Source organism: Schistocerca piceifrons, chromosome 3, assembly GCF_021461385.2.
Source record: "Schistocerca piceifrons isolate TAMUIC-IGC-003096 chromosome 3, iqSchPice1.1, whole genome shotgun sequence".
Lineage (NCBI taxonomy): Eukaryota > Metazoa > Arthropoda > Insecta > Orthoptera > Acrididae > Schistocerca > Schistocerca piceifrons.
This window is the reverse complement of record NC_060140.1, coordinates 434,895,279-434,916,019: the sequence shown is the minus strand read 5'-3', so window position 1 is coordinate 434,916,019 and position 20,741 is coordinate 434,895,279. Positions and strand designations below refer to the sequence as shown.

The 20,741-nt window shown below is 39.6% G+C and overlaps 1 protein-coding gene across 2 annotated transcripts in view; it reads right to left on the bottom strand.

Moving 5' to 3' along the window:
* The window catches only part of LOC124790135 (glycerol-3-phosphate phosphatase-like), a 79,910-nt gene that overhangs the window by 13,522 nt on the left and 45,647 nt on the right, over nucleotides 1-20,741 (bottom strand). For both annotated transcript variants that reach the window (XM_047257718.1, XM_047257717.1), the window contains exons 4-6: nucleotides 15,556-15,693; nucleotides 5,897-6,107; nucleotides 5,669-5,810 (exon numbers count right to left, since the gene is read on the bottom strand). In XM_047257718.1, coding sequence (XP_047113674.1) covers nucleotides 5,669-5,810; nucleotides 5,897-6,107; nucleotides 15,556-15,693 — 491 coding nt within the window. The remainder of the gene's footprint in view (nucleotides 1-5,668; nucleotides 5,811-5,896; nucleotides 6,108-15,555; nucleotides 15,694-20,741) is intronic.

The following is a 20,741-nucleotide window of genomic DNA, read 5'->3' as shown; positions in this document are numbered from 1 at the left end:
TAATGTACAGACCCACATTCAAGCAAGCTAATGCATACATACTTTCATATCTTCCCTTGGGACTGGATGCTGACTTTGATGTATCAGAAGCATCTTGTTGCTACATTGATGCACAGGACTCAGACACACTGAACCAGTTCCCATTTGATAACTGGAAGATCACCTAGGCCATGGCAGCAGATCCAGAGTTGCATATTATGTTGTGCTACATCAACATTAGCTGGCCTCGCACTGTGAAACAAATTGTTAGCCTGGTGATTCACTGATAATTTGCACATCAGCTTTGTTTATCTGTCATACAAGGTGCCCTGTTGCTACGCACTGAATCTGAACAATTGTGTGTAGTGATTCCAAAGGTTCTCCAGTGACATGTTCTTAAGTTGCTTCATCAGGTTCACTGGGGCGTAGTCCGTGCCAAACAATTAGCTCACTAACATTGCACATAGTTTGGCATGAACTCACAAATAGAGCAAAAGATGACTCAGTGCCATGATTGTGGGGAAAACTAGGCAGCCCCTCCCCAACAGTTCTTTGATTGGCTGAAGCCTGAAGTGCCTTGTCAGAATTGCATTTGAATATTGCTGGACCCTACTGGAACACTCACTGGCTGATTGTCATTGACACGTATAGTAAGTTTCCTTTTGTGGCTTACCATGCACTCTGTGACAGCATGTGCACTCTTCAAGCTCTGCAAGTTATATTTTGGCTTGAAGGTCTACCAGAGTTGTTTGTGACTGAAAACAGACCTCAATTTGTAACTGCAGAATTTGAGGATTTCTTACAGCCAACAGGATTCATCACATCACCATCAAGCCTTTTCATCCACAATTCGATGGAAAAACGGAACACTTCATTTGCACTTTATAGCAGCCAGATGGATAAACTATCCACCCACCACATGCGGGACCAAGCTTTGCTGCTCTCCTTGCCATCCTAATCACTCCCAGGCTCACAACAACCATTGCTAGTGGAGTTGCTTCATGGACGGTGTCACCATACTTTTCTGCAGTTGCTGCTCCCACCATAGTGGCCAGTAACTACTCTGCCCACTCAGGCAATGTATCAAATTAATGACCCCCTTTTTTTCCAGATCATACAGAGCTCAGAAGCACAAGGAAAGCAGATTCATCATAAAGTTGTTTGCCAGTTTCATGTTTTTGATAGAGGATCCAGGCAGATTGCAGTAATGGCGCCTGACTCAACTTCGCACCTGTAAATTTCGTGATCCTGCTGCTAACTCTTCATCCACAGATTCACTGCCTTCATAGATGATGCAGCATGGATCCCCTCTGGCTACCTGGGGTCTTTTGTTGCTAGCTCCTGGCCCTGAAGCGATGGACCTTGATCCTACAGCTTTTCCACCACCAGGCAGACAGCAGCTGTCCACAGCCCCTTTCACTCCCTGGCCAGCCTGGGGGCTACTGTACCACTTCAAGATACCATTGCAGTTTAACCACCTGAAGACCTTGCACCATCGTTGAATACAGTAGCATGCCTTCCATCTCATTTCACAGCTGACATTCTGGGATAGTCTCAAAGTGAATGCAGGGATGTGGAAAGGAGCTCAGCACAAGCAAAGCATCAGCTCCTTTCTTTCCTTTCTCCATGCCTCCCTCCCATAGTGATTGCAGCAATCAATGAGGAGGTTTGAGGGCAGGGAGGAGTATGGTATCATAGCTTATTGATACTGCTGGAGCCGGTGCCTTGAAGATTACTGGAACACCATAGGGGCAGAGTGGAGTGTGGTATCATTGCTAATTCATACTGCTGGAGCGCGAGTGTTGAAGATTCCTGTGAGCACCATGAGCAGCACTCTGGACATTGCCACCAATGAACCTCCAGGCCACTGACCAATGAAGACAGCCAGGGTGGTGTTATAAATGATAGGCACCTGGCACAAGGTTACTTCCATGCTGCTAGTCAGTGTCAAATGTACCAAGTTATTGATAGCTGTCTCTACCAGCAAACATTCAGTGTACACAGATGCATGCCCATGCCAGGCCTCTACTTATAGATAGCTGTGTCTGCCACAAGTTGTCATTCACCCACAAGTTGAGTACAATCGATTTATTTAAAGTGTACTTGTGTCAAATAATATTTCACTTGCCCATCCAGATTCCTATGGCAACAGATCCTTTGGCCATCTTCCACCCATTTATCATTAGCAGCAAAGACACAACATTTGGCTCCTCTGAACATAATGGTTACCGCCTCGCATCATAACAGGAACTGCATATATATCACCTTCTGGTAATGTGTTTGCAGTCTCCCTTTTATCATTTACATTTTCTTATTGGTTTGATGTTTTTTCCTGATTTTGTGGATGATAGATGACTTCCTGTGTGTAGCAGTTCAGAAATTTATTGGAGTGTTGAGTTCTGTCTCACATTTTCCAGTGTCACAATATCTTGAATGACATTTGATGATTTTCCATTAATGAGATATCAAACCAAACCGGAGAAAAGTAATATTACATAAGAGAAATAAATAAAAGGCTGAGAAAGCTTAAGACAAGCCTTGGAAAAAAAGGAAAAAAAAAAGATAATCAGTTTTTCCTTGAGTAAAGTAAAAGTTGATTGTCCCTATAAAGCTTCAAAGCTTCTACTTAATCTGATCATTGAAAATTGCCTTTTATATCTATTACATGTAACATTATTTTTAAACAAAGGAACAGTTATATTTCTTCTTCTTGACCCATGGGCCCGAGTGTGTGTTATCCTTTTCTGTGCAGCTTTTTTTTTGCTCTCATTTCATTATTTCTTTCTCCTGTTGCTTCCTGTGAAGCAATGTGAAAGTATAAGAATTTCCTGAACTGTTTCATACTGCTATTTCACACGAATAGATGTTCAAGTTGCCTACCATGTTTGTGCAGTCTTTGCCTGTTAAAATTTAATTCATAGCTTTCACTTATCAACTTTGGAGCTCAAGGTTATTATGGCGACTAACAAACTTCCAATAAGGCACAATATGTTTCTTTCTTGGAAGGTAGTACTTTGAATGCTACTAATATTGTTTACTCATGCCATGCATTGTTACATGTTGTACCTAATATTTCATTTGATAGCCATTACATCTACAAAGAGATTCCATTTATCTTTCATATATCAAGTACATGAGCCCTATGTTTCTGTTTGTATCTCAAGAAAGAAGAGACTGTGAGTACCTTCGCAGCATTCCCTGTCATCTGGTAGTTTTACTGAAATACTGGCAGCTATAACCTCTTGCCTAATTACATTTATTCAGAGCCATTGTAAACTTTTAAAACACTATGGTTCACAGTGAAAATCCCACACTTCATGTTGATAAAGACAATTAGTTTGGTGTAATGGGACTTGTGGACATATAACAGTAAAAATGTGATAATGAATTTTTCGCTCCATAGATAACACAGGAAAAATGAAAATTGATATCATCCTTTTTTCTGTGTTCTTTCCACAAGTGTGCTTGCCAATGCTGAAAATAAATTTGAAATCTTGTAACATCACTTTCAGAACTGCCTCTGTCCTTTTTAGAGCAGTCACTGAGAAATAATAACTTGTCTGATTCGAACTCTTGTGCAGTACATGTATTGTTTGGAGGACTCAACACACACTCAGTATTCATGTTGATCGAGTATTAATGACAATGTGGCAACATAAAGGTGTGCAGTACAATAGTGTAAACATAAACCAAAGGTTAGAAAGTAAATAATTTACGAGTAATAATTAAAGTGAAGGAAAGGCAACTATTCATCTCTAGCTGATTGATGAGTGGTGCAAAGCTACACAACAGAAAATAATGTAGTATTTATACTAGTAACTCTTGCTCTTTCTGTAGTAAAGTATACAAATTCACTCACACATACACACATGTATACAAAAGATGCACATGTCTATGCCACTGTGAGACTGACTGTTGATTATGGATAGCAGTTGCCTGGGCAGATGGAGGTGGGACGGGATAGGGAAGGCAACATGAGGCAAGGACGGGGTAGTGGAACAGTATGTGGCAGGTTTTTCAACAGATGACTCAGTGGAAGCACAACAAGATGAAAGGAGTTTGGAGGGTAGATCATATAAGAAATAGAAAGAGAGAGGTGGGGGTGAGGTAAGGAGAGAAAGGTGAAGATGAGAAGGGAGACAGGAAAAAAGGGAGGGGGGGGGGGGAGGAAAGGAGAGGAAGGTGGAGATGAGGAGGGAGAAAGGAACAGAGAAAGGAGGGGGGGGGGGGGAGGAAAGGAGAGGAAGGTGGAGATGAAGAGGAAGACGGGAAAAGAGAGAGAGAGAGAGAAAGGGGGGGGGGGAGACTGTAAGCATTGCTAGCTGCAAATTTCTGCATAGCGTTTTATGAAGGCATGACCACCTACCGACTGACCACTCAAATGAATGGCCAGCACCAAACTGTGGCTAAGAGCAGAGTTGACCACCTGGTGGCAGAACACGAAGCTAAGTACAACATACTTGATTTCAATGGCTGCTTCTCAACCCATTCCACTTGGGTCCTTCCCCAGAGCAACAGCTTTTTTGCACTATGTGAATGATTGTTATCCTTGGAACACATCCTCTGTTTCCATAACCCTCTGGCCTCAGTTCTCCACTAACCCTTGCCCCACACTCACCTCCACACTGCCCCAGAACCCTAACTTTATCCACATCCTCTTCCCCTCAGTCTCCCCCTCATGGTCCAGTTCCCCATGTAATCATGCCCTGGACGAACTTATCAGTGCTGGTGCCCACATTGTCACATTTCTATCACTTGTACCTGCTGCCTATCCCTCATGCATTCCTATCCTATATGCCCTGTAATGTAACATACCCAGACATGCCAAAATGAAGAGATTGCTACCTTATGTATGACTCTGATAGATTCAAATTTCTTTTTACTGAAAAATACAAATTCTATGTTTTTGCTCATTTAAATAATCTTACGTTGTTTGCTTATGAAGATATCACAGCTTATTACTAAGTAGAAAATTTTTTCAAAAACATAAGAACTAAAGTTGAATGAACTGAAAATATACTTGTATTTTCTGCTTCAAAAGTAATTGGTGCAGTAATTTTTACACTAAACACAACTGTACAATGATATGAGGTGATACAAATGTTAATAAAATTAATAATTCAGTTATTGCATCTGTAATTAGAAATAACATTTAACTATTGTGGCAACTACAATTTTTTTTTATTTAAGCATTCTGTTTAGTTAATCTATGTGTACAGTACAGATTATGTCATTCATAAATTAGTAAAGCAATAAGTTTCATGTAAAAATTTATATTTCATTAAAATTTGTAAATGTAACAATATTTTGGAGAACTGTCATTGTTAAAAGATATAAATAACTGAATGGCTGAGTCCACAGGGTCAGTCAGTCAATTGCAAATTTTCAGGCCGTTGCTAGATTGTACATTTATGGACAACATCTGTACATAACATTTTCAAGAAATTTTTGATTAGTTCATTAAAAATTTAAGATGCAACTGTAAAAATGTATCCAGCTTTCATTTTACATATCAAGTTTGCTGTCTCATATGCCAAACGCACATTTAATTTTTGTATAGCTTATAGTGAAACATTGTTCCACTTTAAGACTACTAAATAAGAGAAAAAAACTTTTTGCTCATTCTTAATTGACTGACTCTTGACAGTTGTCTCATACTGTGATAAAGAATAGTACTTAAAGCACTTACATGTCTCCAATCATAAGGGTCTTCGAAGGAACAATAGAATGTCTACTTGATACAACATCTTTTATAAATAATCCTGGTTTGCCAAGAATAACAGCATTTTTTTCAGAAACTGTTTCCATAATTGAAAGGAAACTCCCTGGACCTGTGTGAGAGTAACATATTATTATCACAATCAATAATTTCATGAAATGTGACATTCAAATATGATAGCACCAGTCTAGTACATACCTATCATTTTTAGATCACTACGGAACATTACAGTTTCATCCGTTGCTCCAGCAACAAATATACAATCAGGTTTTTTCAGCAGAACAACAGCTTTCATCATTTTTAAGTAATTGATGTTGGGATCATAGTCAACAACAACTGCACCATATGATGAATCAAGAGATGTGATTTGATTTTTGAATCCAGACAAAGAAGTCTCTGCAAGTTCAGGCTGAATAACATTTAAAACTTATTTTGAAGTGAAAATCACATAGCAAAAATATTTAGTAACACTTTTAATTCTAGAAAAATTTAGAATAATGTGATTGGTTTGTTAGTATGCAGTAATGACCATGAAAATTATAATGTAAAACCATGTATTTCAAAATCAAACAATGGAAGGACACAGATATAACTATCTAGTAGTTGAGATAAATGTCCTTTCTTCATATTGCTTTGTAACATTACACCCAGATATTTAATTGACTTGACTGTGTCAGGCAGGATACTAATAATACTGTATCTGAGCATTATAGGTTTGATCTTCCTACCCCATCTGCATTAACTTACACTTTTCCATCTTTGTATCTTTCTAATTTTTTAAAGCTGGGTTTAAGGTTGATACCTCACTAAGACCTCAGTTTTATTGATACTGACACTTTACATTGTTTTACAAGTTCTAAATTCTGATGAGTGAACCTTTTAAATTATTTTTAATGTTTTAACTTTTCCTGTCTTTTGTAGCCTGATAATGTATAATAAATGCTTCTCATTTTTTTTCTTCAGTTTTAATTGCATATCTGATGATGACAGTAACTGAAAGAATGTATTAAATAAAGAAATGTATTAAATTATCTATAGTCGAGATCGCACAAGATGATCCCTGACAGCTCATAACACTGTTCCCAGCTCTCAACTATGAAGCATCAATGGCTACAGGTGAAATCAGTAGCCATCGACAGAGCTGTTATGACAATGAAGTGTTGCCACAGAGACATTTACAAAATCACATTACGTTACTGGTTGAGGTAGGCCAGCGAAGCTGCTCCACCCAGCCCACTACAACTACCGGGGATCAACTTACACTGACTCAATTATAGGTGGCTTTACTCACAAAAAGAACATTAAGTTTAAAAACAGCTGTAAACAAAGCATTCAGTGAACTTGAAACCTATTTTTGTTTTTTTTATAACATCCATCAAAAAGTCCCAGGAACATTTTAGCACATGTAGGATTAGTTAATGTCTTAAAATAATATGTTCAGGAAATTACTGAACCTTAAGAACCAAAGTAGCAGACAATCAAATGAAGGCTGAAATTTTGAATTATTTCATGGAAGAATGTGGCACCATGGTTTCCATGCAGCCACAAGGAGGACAGATATAAGGATAGAGGTTATAAAGTTCAAAATCAATTGGTTACTCAGTTATGAGACATGACACTAGCCACGAAACTATTAGATTTTACTTCGATTATGCAGCAGAAATTTCTGCACTTCCAACAGTTTTTGAAGTTTGCCAGAGCAGTATATCTGTGAAACTGGGAAACAACTGACAAAGATTCATATTGGTATTCTGTACTTCAACTGTTTATTTAAATGTGCGTTCTCACTTCCTGTAAACAAATTCAATACAAGCCTAGCAAAATTTCTAAAAATTGAATCATATCACAGTACAGGAAGTTTAGGAGTCTGTGACAGATGACTTGTAATTTTAGTGGGCTCAGTCATAATTCTGACGCTGCTCAATGACAATAAAGCAGCATATTGTGATGTAAGGTAGCTATATGTCAGAAATATAGTATAAGATGAAGTACTGTGATGAATGTACACTTTAAACAGGTTCAAGCTGGATTTTTAGTGCACTTTGTGTTTAGGTGTCTTATGAAAAATGTAAATAATTACAAATACAATGTAATCACTCTAAAATAGTCATGTAACTTGATTTCCCAGTATTATTCTACAAATGATCAAGTAGCAAATCTGATAAATAATATCTAATAAATCTAGTAGTTTACAAGCATTATTTCATGAAAATGCTAAAAATTATAATACTCAGAGATGAATAAAATACAAAACTGAAACTTCCTGGCAGATTAAAACTGTGTGCCCGACCGAGACTCGAACTCAGGACCTTTGCCTTTTGCGAGCAAGTGCTCTACCATCTGAGCTACCGAAGCACAACTCACGCCCGGTACTCACAGCTTTACTTCTGCCAGTATCTCGTCTCCTACCTTCCAAACTTTACAGAAGCTCTCCTGCGAACCTTGCAGAACTAGCACTCCTGAAAGAAAGGATATAGTGGAGACATGGCTTAGCCACAGCCTGTTATAGTATGTTATGATTATACACAGCAGCAATTTGGTAGATGCTTTACTAATTTTACATTGGCATTTAATAGAAAAAATACATAATAGTCAGACTAAGCCTGTAACAGGAATCAGTAATTTCTAGCAGGTTAAAACTAGAGTAAATGCAGTTATCTACCCCAGATGACCATGTAATGCCAATAGGCCATCATGTCATCTTCTCCCAACTGCATCGCTGGATGTGGTGTGGAGGGGTCAGGAGATCAGTGCATCGCTGTCCCAACCATTGTTGGCCTTCTGAATCCTGGAGTTGCTGTTTCTCATTCAAGAAACTCCTCAATTGTTACCACATGGTTGAAAGCATCCTGATCTAGACTTCCTATTAAGGAATAACATCTAGTAGTATTGAGAATCAAACATGGAGCCTCCACATGGAAGTCAGACATGCTGAACACTCAGCAGTCATGCTGACCACTCAGCAGTGAATGCACACACTTAGTAGCTGCGAGAACATAAAAAATTTGTTCTCAATTAGGAATCGTCATTAAAAGTGATAAGCAGAGTTGAACTATCACAAGGAAGTACAACTCGAGTGGTACTGGTACATGTGAAATATGTTGCAAAATTTTCCAGTAGGAGTCAAGAAATGTATTACCACCAGTCTCATACATGTCACAGAATTGTCTTAATGGGAAAATTAGAGTTACGTTTAGTACAGAGGTGTGTGGGCAGTTGCTTTTCTCCAGAACATTAATGTGTTAGTTAAGAGGGAGAACTAATGATAGTGGTACAGTATGTGCCATTTACGCAGCAAATGGTTGCTAACAGAATACAAATGTAAACATAAGAGTCTAGATTGAGACCCAGCCTGGAAGGCAGTTGTACTTTCCTAAGAAAATTCACATCAGAACCACTTATCTGCAGACTTTATGTTCCCTTTGGAACCAGCCTGATGGCTTTCATTTTGTCATCACCCTCTGTATCCTGACCCTTTCTCCCACAACACCTTGTCCATCAATGTATGTTGGGGAACCTCTGTGGAATCTGGAAGAAATACAAAAGGGTTACAGGCTATCTGAAGTTTTGAGATTGTCCATAAGATACAATCTGATGTAGAGAATAGCTGCAAGAGGCAAAGTTCTTTGTACAAGTACTGGTCTACAGCACAGTACCAAGTTGTCAGACAGTCTTATTTCAGTGTTCACTGTGACACCGAGTGAAAACTTAGTGTGGAATTTTTTGAGCAATGTTAATGTAAATTTATGAAAAAAATGGTGGAGATATAGAGTCACGGGGCAGGGAGGAGAGTGATAGATGGGTAGGTGTGGGGGACTGTGAATTTCTGCTTGTGGGAGCATACAGAGACATAGTGGGCAGCGGGTAGGTACGGCAGATAGTTGCAAATGGGAGGTTGGATGGAGGGTGCGGGAGGGTGGGAGGGAGCAGAAAAGGAGAGAGGTAACAGACCACGGGTGTATTGGTGGAATAGAAGACTGTGTAGTGCTGATGTGGGAACAAGGAATGGAAAAAGTGGTGAATGACAGTGAATAATGGAGGTTGAGGCTAGGGGGTTACAGGAAAGTTCCCACCTGCACATTTAAGAAAAACTGGTGTTGGTAGGAAGGATCCAGATGGCACAGGCTGTGAAACAGTGCTCAGCAACTGGTTGGCCCAGGCCCAGTTGTTTTTTTGGTACAGTTTGTCAGTGACCATTCTCGGAGAGAGACAGCTTGATGGTTGTCATGCCCACAAAGAATGCCACACAGTGGTTGCAGGTTAGCTTGTAGATCACATGACTGCTTTCACAGGTAGCCCTGCCTTTGATGGGATAGGTGATCCTCGTGACCAGACTGGAATAGGTGGTAGTGGTGGGAGGATGTATAGGACAGATCTTGCAACTAAGTCTATTACAGGGATCTGAGACATGAGGCAAGGGGTTGGGAGCACGGGTGGAATGGTGATGGATGAGGAAATTGTGTAGGTTTGGAGGGTGGCAGAATACCAGTGTGGGAGGGGTGAGAAGGATTGTGCGTAGGACATTTCTTGTTTCAGGACACAACGAGATGTTATTGAAACCCTGGTGGAGAATGTGATGCAGTTGGTCCAGTCCTGGGTGGTACTGGGCCGTGAGGGAAATGCCCATTTGTGGCCAAACAATGGTACTCTGGGAGGCTGTGGGTGACTGGAAAGACAAGCCACAGGAGAACTGTTTCTATATGAGACTGGGAGGTTAATTTCAATCTGTGAAGGCTTCAGTGAGACCGTTGGTATATTTTGAGAGGGGCTGCTCATCACTACAGATGTGACAGCCACTGGTGCCTCAGCCGTATAGAAAGGACTTCTTGATATGGAATGGGTGGGATCTGTTGAAGTGGAGGTATTGCTGGTGGTTGTTATGTTTGATATGGATGGAGGTACTGGTGTAGCCATCTTTGAGGTGGTGGTCAGGACTGAGGAATGTGGTTTGTTGTGTTGAAGAGGACCAGGCGGAGCCAATGGGGGAGGAGGTGTTGAGGTTCTGGAGGAATATGGATAGCATTTCCTCACATTGAATCAGATCACGAAGATGTCATCAATGAATCTGAACCAGATGAGGGGTTTGGGATTCTCGGGGGTTAGGAGCATTCCTCTAGATGGCCCGTGAATAGGTTGGTGTAGGATGTTGCCATGTGGGTGTCCATTGCCATACCGCAGATGCCTTCAAAGCTCAAGTAATTATGGGTGAGGATATAGTTGGTCATAGCAACCAGGAAGGAGGTTGTAGGTTTGGAATCTGTCAGAGGTAGTGTTCAATGGTGACAAGGCCATGGGCATTAGGGCTGTTAGAGTACAGGGAGATGGTATCAACAGTGATGAGCAGAACATCTTGTGGTAAAGGAACAGGAACTGTGGAGAGTCAGTGGTTGAAATAGGTTGTGTCTCTTATGTAGGTAGAAATGGTTGGTGTCTTTTATGTAGGAGGGTAGGTTGCAGGTAATACGCTGAAGGTGTTGGTATATAAGAGCAGTGACCAGCGATAATGGGGTGTCTTGGGTGGTTGAGTTTATGGACTTCAGGAAGCATGTAGAAGGGAGGAGTGTGGGGAGTGGTAGGAATGAGGAGAGAGATAGACTCAAGGGAGAGTTTCTGGAATGTGTATAAGGATTTGTAGAGAGACTGGAGATCCTGTTGATTTCTGGAACGGAGTTTCTGTGGCAAGTTAGGTAGGTGGATGAATCTGACAGCTGGTGGAGTTGTTACGGCAGGTAATCCTTGCAGTTCAAAACCATTTTGTTAGCAGGTAGGATTACATGGTCAGGATCACATTTTAGGTGGTGGACTGTGGTTCTTTTTGCAGATCTAAGGTTAGCTTGTATGTTAAGGGATTTGGGGAATGATGGTGAGGCAAAGTTTGAGGTTAAGAAATCCTGGAAAGTTAACGGGGTGACTTGGGGGCAGTGGGAGTGTATCATGGTTGGGTGGAGGAGTGAACTGAGTCAGGCAGGGTTCAACAGTGGTTTGGGGTTGAATCTGATTGGTAGGGCTGTTGGTAAAAAAGTGTTTCCACTGTAGGGACTGGGGAAATGAGAGAAGGTCTTTAACAAGACCAACAAGATAGAATTTGGGAGTGGGGCAAAAGGTAAAGCCTTTGGAAAGGACTGATACATCTGTGGGACTATGCTTTTGAAGGAAAGGCTCATGACTGTGTTTCGGGTTGGTTTAGGTTCTGCATTCTGTGTGGTGGCTGGAGCGAGTTTCTGAGTGTGATAAATATAGTAGGACTGCAAGACGGGATTTGTCAGCTACGAGGGGTTGGGGGGAGGTGTGGAGGCTGTTGTAAAGGTGGTGTATAATGGTAGTCCAAGGCAGGAGCAGAAGATGAACAGGTTGGAGAGTTTTTTTGAGGTGGTGGTGTGCATCCTGCTCTATTCCTAGAGGGCGAGAGTTTCAGTGTGAGAGATAGGAGAATTTTACAGTTATAGAGGTGGTATCACAAGGAGGTTTGGGCCTGATTTACATAGTTTTGCAGAACTAGTTTGGTGAGTGTTAAGGACTGGTGGAATTCAAACAGCTGGAGGTCATTGTAGAAGGAGGGGCTGCATCTGGAGATGGATGATTTGATGGTAAGGCCATTTTGGAGGATACCATAAACAATGCAACAATGTAAGAACAGTATGTGGGACTGGATTCTGGTTAGGGATAAGGAAACTTTTCTGCATTGGTGCATATGGAAGGAGCGAGGATCTATGGTGGAGGATAAAAACACATAAATACATGTTAATAACATAAAAATGTGTGAAAAAATATACAAAAATATGTGGCAAAAATCACAAAAAGGATAGAACAGATTAATTATGGTAAAGAAAGATGAAACCTGAGGGAGTAGGGCCACTAGTAAAATGTGAAAACAAAGTGAAATTGACATGAAAACACAATGAGTTCAAAGATAAAAATAAGTAAAAATGATTATAATATGGGTTGCAGTTTAGTGAGCATATATATATATCAATATAATGGAAGGAAACATTCCACGTGGAAAAAATTATATATAAAAACAAAGATGAGGTGACTTACCGAACAAAAGCGCTGGCAGGTCGATAGACACACAAACAAACACAAACATACACACAAAATTCAAGCTTTCGCAACAAACTGTTGCCTCATCAGGAAAGAGGGAAGGAGAGGGGAAGACGAAAGGAAGTGGGTTTTAAGGGAGAGGGTAAGGAGTCATTCCAATCCCGGGAGCGGAAAGAGTTACCTTAGGGGGAAAAAAGGACAGGTATACACTCGCACACACGCACATATCCATCCACACATACAGACATGTCTGCTTGTGTCTGTATGTGTGGATGGATATGTGCGTGTGTGCGAGTGTATACCTGTCCTTTTTTCCCCCTAAGGTAAGTCTTTCCGCTCCCGGGATTGGAATGACTCCTTGGGGATATCAGGTGTGACTATATTAGGTGTGATTAGTATGTGCATACTGGAATAAGAGAGGAGAAAGACTGGGGGTGGGGAGGGGTTGGCAGAATGAGGTAAAAGTTTGTGTGACACAGGAAGGTATGGAAAATAACATACAAAAACATGTGAAAGTGGTGCAGGAAGAGTTAATCTGAAGGTCTTGGAGTAATGATATTGGATGGATTAATGTGGGACATGAAATGCTGCACCGACAATCAGTGCAGTCTTGCAGCAGACTGTCATATGTAGATATGATGGTTGATACAGTTTGGCTCGTAAATCAGAGCGTTTGACGCAGTTTGAAAGACATGTCAAACACAGGAAAGAAGAGAATGAAAAGGATAGACAATGAGTAAAGTAATGTATTAGAAAATACAAGGTGTATAACTTTGCTTCCACCGTTTGCCAATATGTGGCAACAACGGTAAGTAGTGGTTGAAAGAAACAGATCCAGACATCAGGCAGTTAGCTTGAACCTCAGTCAACATTCAAGATTCAAACATTAGTCGATTTGTGTCTGCATCATAAAGTTGTTCTTGATTGAAAAAGTCAGTTTACAAGCCTAATTTTCATCATTTGCAGGAGGTGTTACTGTTATGTTTCAATATGAAGAAAACAGTACCTGAGTCTCATCGAATTCTCTCAAGTATGTATGGCAAGGACGCTATTAGTGAAAGAACATGTCGTGAGTGGTTTCAACGCTTCAAGAACAGTGATTTTAACATTGTAGGCTGGTATAGTGGTGGAAGAGAGAATGTTTTCAAAGTTGCAGAATTGGAGACATTTCTGAGTGAAGACTCACGTCAAACTCAAGAAGAATTGACACGATTAGTGAGAGTGACACAGCAAGCCATTTCAAAATGTCTCAAGGCTATAAGAATGATTCAAAAAGAAGGAACTTCGGTCCCGTGTGAGCTGAAACCAAGAGACATTGAATGGTGTTTGTGTGTTTGTGAACAGTTGCTTCAGAGGCAAAAACGGAAGGGATTTCCGCATTGCATTGAGACCGGGTCCAAAAAATGGGTTCATTATGATAACAATAAACACAAAAAAATCATGGGGATATCCCGGCCATCCTTCCACATCGACAGCCAAAATGAATATTCATGGCTCCAAGATCATGCTCTGCATTTGGTGGGACCAAATTGTGTACTATGAGGTGTTAAAACCAAGAGAAACAATCACCAATGCTCGTTACCCAATGCAATTAATGCGTTTGAGCAGAGCATTAAAAGACTAACGGCCGCAATATAGTGAGAGGCACAATGTAGTGATTTTGCAGCATGACAAAACTTGACCTCATGTTACAAAAGAGGTCAAAATGTACTTGGAAACGTTAAAATGGGAAGTCCTACCCCACCCACCGTATTCTCCAGACATTGCTCCCTCTGTCTATCACCTGTTTAGATCAATGGCGCATGGCCTGGCTGACCAACACTTCCGATCTCATGAAGAAGTCACAAATTGGATCAATTTGTGGATCACTTCAAAAGATGAACAATTTTTTCAACACAGGATTCGTACACTGCCCGAAAGATGGGAGAAAGTAGTGACCAGCGATGGAAAATACTTTGAATGATACCTGTGTAACCAATTTGTTTCATTAAAGCCTCAACTGTTGGGGAAAAAATGGTGGAAGCAAAGTTGTACACCTTGTAGTAACAAAGGAAGATAGCACTGGGTTATGGGATGGAAGGAAAGCCATTAGGCAAAATCAAACAACGGAAAATCACACACGCATGACCATTCTCCCTGGAAGCAGAGACCAGACTGTGAGCAACAGCACACAATAGGAAAAGCAATCTGGAGGATAGGAGGAGGCTGGGCAGGGAGGGGGAGTGACAGCAGGGTAGGAGTGGGGGACAGTGGAAGTGCTGCTTGTGGGAATATATGGGATGTAGTGAGGAGAGGGTAGGGCAGCTAGGTGCAGATGGGAGGTTGAACAGAGGGTGGTGAGTGGAGTGAGGGGGAGGGGGAATGGAAAAGGAGAGAGTAAAAAAATTGTGGGTGTATTGGTGGAATAGAAGGCTGTGTAGTGCTGGAGTGGGAACAGGGAAGAGGACAGGTGGGTGATGGACAGTGACTAATTATTATGGAGGCTAGGGAGGTTTTCCACTGTTTAATGTAAATTTTAATTTGGCTCAAATTTTTCTTAGCATAGTTTTCCATTTTTATCCAGACTTGGTGGTTCAGTGATTCATAACATTTATTTCACAGAGCAGCAAGAAACAATACCACTGTCACCAGCACAACAGTCTAAAATATAAAAGTTAAATGATTCAATGAAGAATAGAAAGATGATGGGTGTATCCCAATGACTCATTCTGTCTTTTTCTGTCAATTTATTTGATGACCAGTTTCTTCACTCATTATTATTAGAGGTCTAGAATGAAAAAGTGTCTAAGGTAAACAAAAGTAAATATATCACTCACCTCATCTCCATGACAATCAATCCCAGCTTCTTTTAATGTTGCAATAAGTGACCTGGTTCCTATCACATATGCTTTCTTATTGAAATCCACACTTTTCAAATAGGCTGCTATGGTAACACCAGGTATTAAAATCTGCTCCTAAAAAATGCAAACTATTGTGGATGCTACTAACACAGTAAACTTCTATTTTCACACCAGATAATAAAGTTACATATTGTAAGTTCACAAGACAAAAAGATTAGTCACCCCTAGAGAAATCAGTACAAGCATAATTTAACAGTGTGTAATTCTAACCATGGAATTGATAACTGCCTGGATTCTTATGAAGTGAGTGAATAAAGTTGTGCAGATATGTCACATCCAGGGGAAGCCGCTCACTTAGGATTTGATCATGCAGCTCCTCCAACTTGCAGGAATGCTGACATTTGTGTTTTACCTGCTGTTCCAACATGTCCACAGATTTTCTGCAGGGATCAAGTCAGGTAATTTTGCAGGTCAGTTGAGCTGTAATAGAGTCAGGGAGTGTTCAAAAAACCAGCCACTTATTCTTCAAGCCTGATTAACTTTGATGTTGTCATCTTGTGTGGCTGTGTGAGCAATGGCCTCTTGTGATGTGACTGACTCCAAATGTTCATTACATGCAGTTCCCATTACAATGTTCTCTCACTATTAAGTTGGACTGGACCTTCATTCGCTGCCTTCAGCAATTCCTGTCAGGTTTTGATTCACACGCTGTGAAGCACATCTTCAGTCCCTCCCAGTCAGGTCCTTTTTCAGACCACAATTCTGACATCATGTTTCATGGCCTTGTATGTTACACCACTGCTTGTAGACACATTCAACTGAATGCCACAAAACAACAACAAATGTGGCAACTTCAAAGACCATATGGCTACAGGCATGGCAAACCACAATTGCCTCTTTCTGTCATTCTGTCATGTCTTTACATTTACCCACATTAAAGCACAATGTCCATTTGAAGCATAAATGTCTCACTGATTGGTACTGCTTTATGCTCACACAGAGGCAGTGCATGCATGGCTGAGCATGTGACTCAATCGTTGTGCACTCTGTAAGGGCGAAAAAGTCACCTGTGCATGCACTCTGAGGTGACTAGTTTTTTGTCCAGTGAGTTTAAGTATGATTTGTTGCCTGAAAAGTACTACAAATATTTTGAAATTAATAATGCCTGTGAATTAAATTTATTTTTTAATTTTCTTCTAATAACAATTCACAGATAAATTTAGCCATTATGTCAATGTAGAAGTAAGGAAGTTAATAGCAATTCATAATTCCACACAAAAAGCAAATTATTTTTGCACTTTCAGACCTAGGACTTACTACATTAAGGAAACAAGGAAAAAGACAAAGAAATAAAGTTATGTAGACTGTCATGAGTATCACACTGGAAGAGAAAGGCTGATTACAAAAATGAGAGTGCAGCAACAGATGTTGTTTACATCTCTTTACCTATGTACCTAACTTATTCACAGAAAATGCAAGAAGAATGTCTAAAACTAATACAAGAACATTGAAAATAATCATTAAGTGCACTTCACTGGATTTATTGGAGGTACCATGGTATCAGATGATTTTAAAAGGGAATTGTGTTGTATGAGGAAACAGTATGACTGGCCAGTACTTACCTCCAAGAAGCTAAATTCCAAGTATTGCCAATACAAACACTAAAACTATTCCTAACTTTTGGAACTTTCCTAGAAGAAAAGAGGGATTGAGTGAGGCAGGTGGAAAGGAGGGACAAGTCATTCAGACACCAAGTTGAAAGGGAGCCCCATGATGTGAGGATGAGAGTAGAAGGAGAAGGCATCATACAGAGTATGAAATTACCCTCCTGGTTTAATCTCCATTAACAACCCCTTCTCCTTTCTTGCCAGTGGCCACCATGATAATGATGCGGGCCAAGTTTGAGGGTTATATGGAGATCCAGAACCAGATGAACTGACTTTGGCAAGACCTGTTTAATAAAGGAATCTGGACTGGAGATGACCTGTGATGAAATTTATAATGAACCAAATGGTAACAGGAAATTTATCTAGTCCATAATAAATTCATGTTGTTATCTGAAAATAGCTTTCTGCATAAAGTAATCAGAAAGGACATTAAAAAGCCATCCAAACAACCATGGGTCATTAGAGGGATTAAAGGATCTTTTGAAAGGAAAAAGGAAATGTATCTGTTGGCAAGAACAAGTAAAGATCCTGCAGTAGTTGTGCAAACTACAAAAGCTGCTCAAAATCGCTAGGAGAAGTAATTCAAAAATCAAGGAATACGCACACAATGTCAGAAATCAGTAATTCTGACAATGGACTTAGAGCTGTATGGAATGTTGCGAAATGGGAGACAGGACAACCAGTGCTTTAGCACTGGATAATATCACTATTGAACTGAATGGAAGGGCTATAAATGATGAGTCACAGGTAGCAAATATAATTAATAATCATTTCTTAAATATAGTAGAAAGTATAGGGATAAAGAAAGATCACAGCAGTATGTTCTAAAAGCAGCGCTCATAAAATTTAATCATATGAATGTATCACCAGCTTCTTCTGGAATTAAGAAAGTTCTACATTTTCTCAAAAAGGAAATCCCATCTAGATTTGATAGTGTTTCCTATAGGGTATTAAAGATTTGGTTCCATATAAAAAGTGCTGTCTTATCTGAAATATATAATGTGTCATGTCAAGGCATTTTTCCAGAGAGACTGATGTGTGCTGTTATTAACCTCCTCTTTAAGAAAGGTGAGAGGAGAGATGTCAATAACTACTGACCTCTTTTACTACTAACATCATTTTCCAAGATTTTGGAGAAAGTGATGCATTCTAGAATAGCATCTCACCTGAGCAACAATAATATCCTCAGACAATCACCACTTGGATTTCAAAAGAGCTGCTCTACTGAAAATGCCATTTACATGTTCCCTCACCAAATTTTACAAGCATTAAGTAAGAAAATAGCATTGGTTGGTATTTTCTGCAACCTTTTTAAGGCATTTGACTGTGTGAACCACAATGTTATCCAAAATAAACTGAAGTTTTATGGGATTGATGGTATAACACCTAGGATAATGTCACATCTAACCAAAAGAACACAAGAATTTGTACTTAATGATTCAACCAACGTAGTCTGGGGACATTGTTCTGACTCGGGAGAAATCACATATGGGGTTCCCCCAAGGTTCAATCTTAGGTCCACTACTGTTCCTCATAATTGTATAAGATCTTCTGTCTAATATATGACAAGCATAATTAGTTCTTTTTGCAGATGACACCAGTATTTTAATCAGTACAGGCACACATACAACAACAGAAGAAATGGTTAACAAGGTTTCTTAAAAGTGTCACCAACTGGTTTTTGTGAATGATGTCACCCTCAATTATAAAAAGACATCACATGTCCAATGCTGTACATCTAGGAGTACTACGCCAATGATAAGTGTTTCACATGGTGAGGAAATAATAAATAGGCTGAAATCTTCAAAATTCTTATATGTCCATATTAATGAGAATGTAAAGAGAGTAAAGCACATTTTTGGAACTCCTAAAACAGCTTATTTCAGCCACATTTGCAGTTGGAATCATTAGAAATCCTGTTGAGAAATGAATCAGTAAGTTGACATATTTTGCATATTTTCATTCAAGAATGTCATACGGAATAATGCATTGGGGTAACTCATTTTTAAGAAAGGAAGTCTTCATTGCACAAAAATGTGCTGCAAGAATAATATGTGATGCTCACCCACAATCATCTTGTAGACATCTGTTTAGGGAGTTGGGCATTCTGACTAGTGGCATATTCCTAGAGTCATAATTTAAAGCCAATTCTTGAAACTTTATTAATAGTCTTGATAGTTTCTGTCTATCTTCAAGAGTATGCCAGTTCAGTACATTCAACATCTCAGTGGCACACTCCCACAGGCCACACAAACCTCTGACCATACATGCTGCCCCTCTGCTATGCTGCCTCTCCTGTATGCTATGGGTCCAGCACACATGAGCAGCATTTTAGTATCGGTCACATGAGTGACTTGTAACCAGTCTCCTTTGTAGACAGCATTTGCCTAGTATTCTACCAATAAAATGAAGTCTCCTACCTGCTTTACTAACTGAGCCTATATGGTCATTCTACTCCATGTCCTACTAAGAGTTATACCCAAATATTTGTATGAGTTTACAGATTCCACCTATGGCTTGCTAATATTATATTCATAGGTACTGCGGTTTTTTGTGAAGGGCACAATTGTTTACATTTCTGAAAATTTAAAGCGATCTGTCACTCACTGCACCACTTTGATATCTTATCAAGAACTGACTGAATATTTGTGCAGCTTCGTTAAGACTGTATTTCATTACAGATAAATGCATGAATGCAGAAAGTCTGAGGTTACTATTAATATTGTCCACAAGATCATTATATACAAAATGAACAGCAATGGGCCCATCATGCTTCCCTCTCACATCTGTATATTTAATAATAATAATAATAATAATAATAAAGAAACCAAAAAATTAAAAGAATTGAACTTATAAATGTTTGTAATGTAGCTATATCTATAAATTAATTTGCAGTATGAATGTATAATGACTCATTCCACATTATTACGGTTTATTGTGCATGGAACATGAAACTAACTAGCTAAGTGACATCAAAACCAAACCCAGCTTTCACCAAGATGGTTATTATGTTAATTCAGCCACAGAAAACGACTAAGGAACATGAATGTGTTCAAATGAAAAGATATTACATAACATGAGATAGCTAGCTTGGAGGACTTCTTCACCACTTATATTAAAATTATGCTGCAAACAACAGAGAGAACATTTGGGGCAGCCGATCCATAATGACTGAATGACTGTCACATGCATGCCTCACAAATGTGAGGCACACATCATCAGTGCCTGTGGAGCAGCTGAGTATGAATTTTATTTTTTATATATCTGTTAGCAGTCCTGTACACCTTTTATGACCAGAGAAAGGGTGATGCTTCTAGTGATGGAAAGACTTTGAGTTGTCTACTTCAATGACACTCTAAGTGATACTCAGCTGAATATACTGGGTGCTTTAAAAAGAAAGAAGAGATTTCAGTTGTTTATTTAAGAGAAACTATGAAAGATACACATTGTGCATTGTGCACATTGTGCACACAGGTACACATTGTGTATGTCACT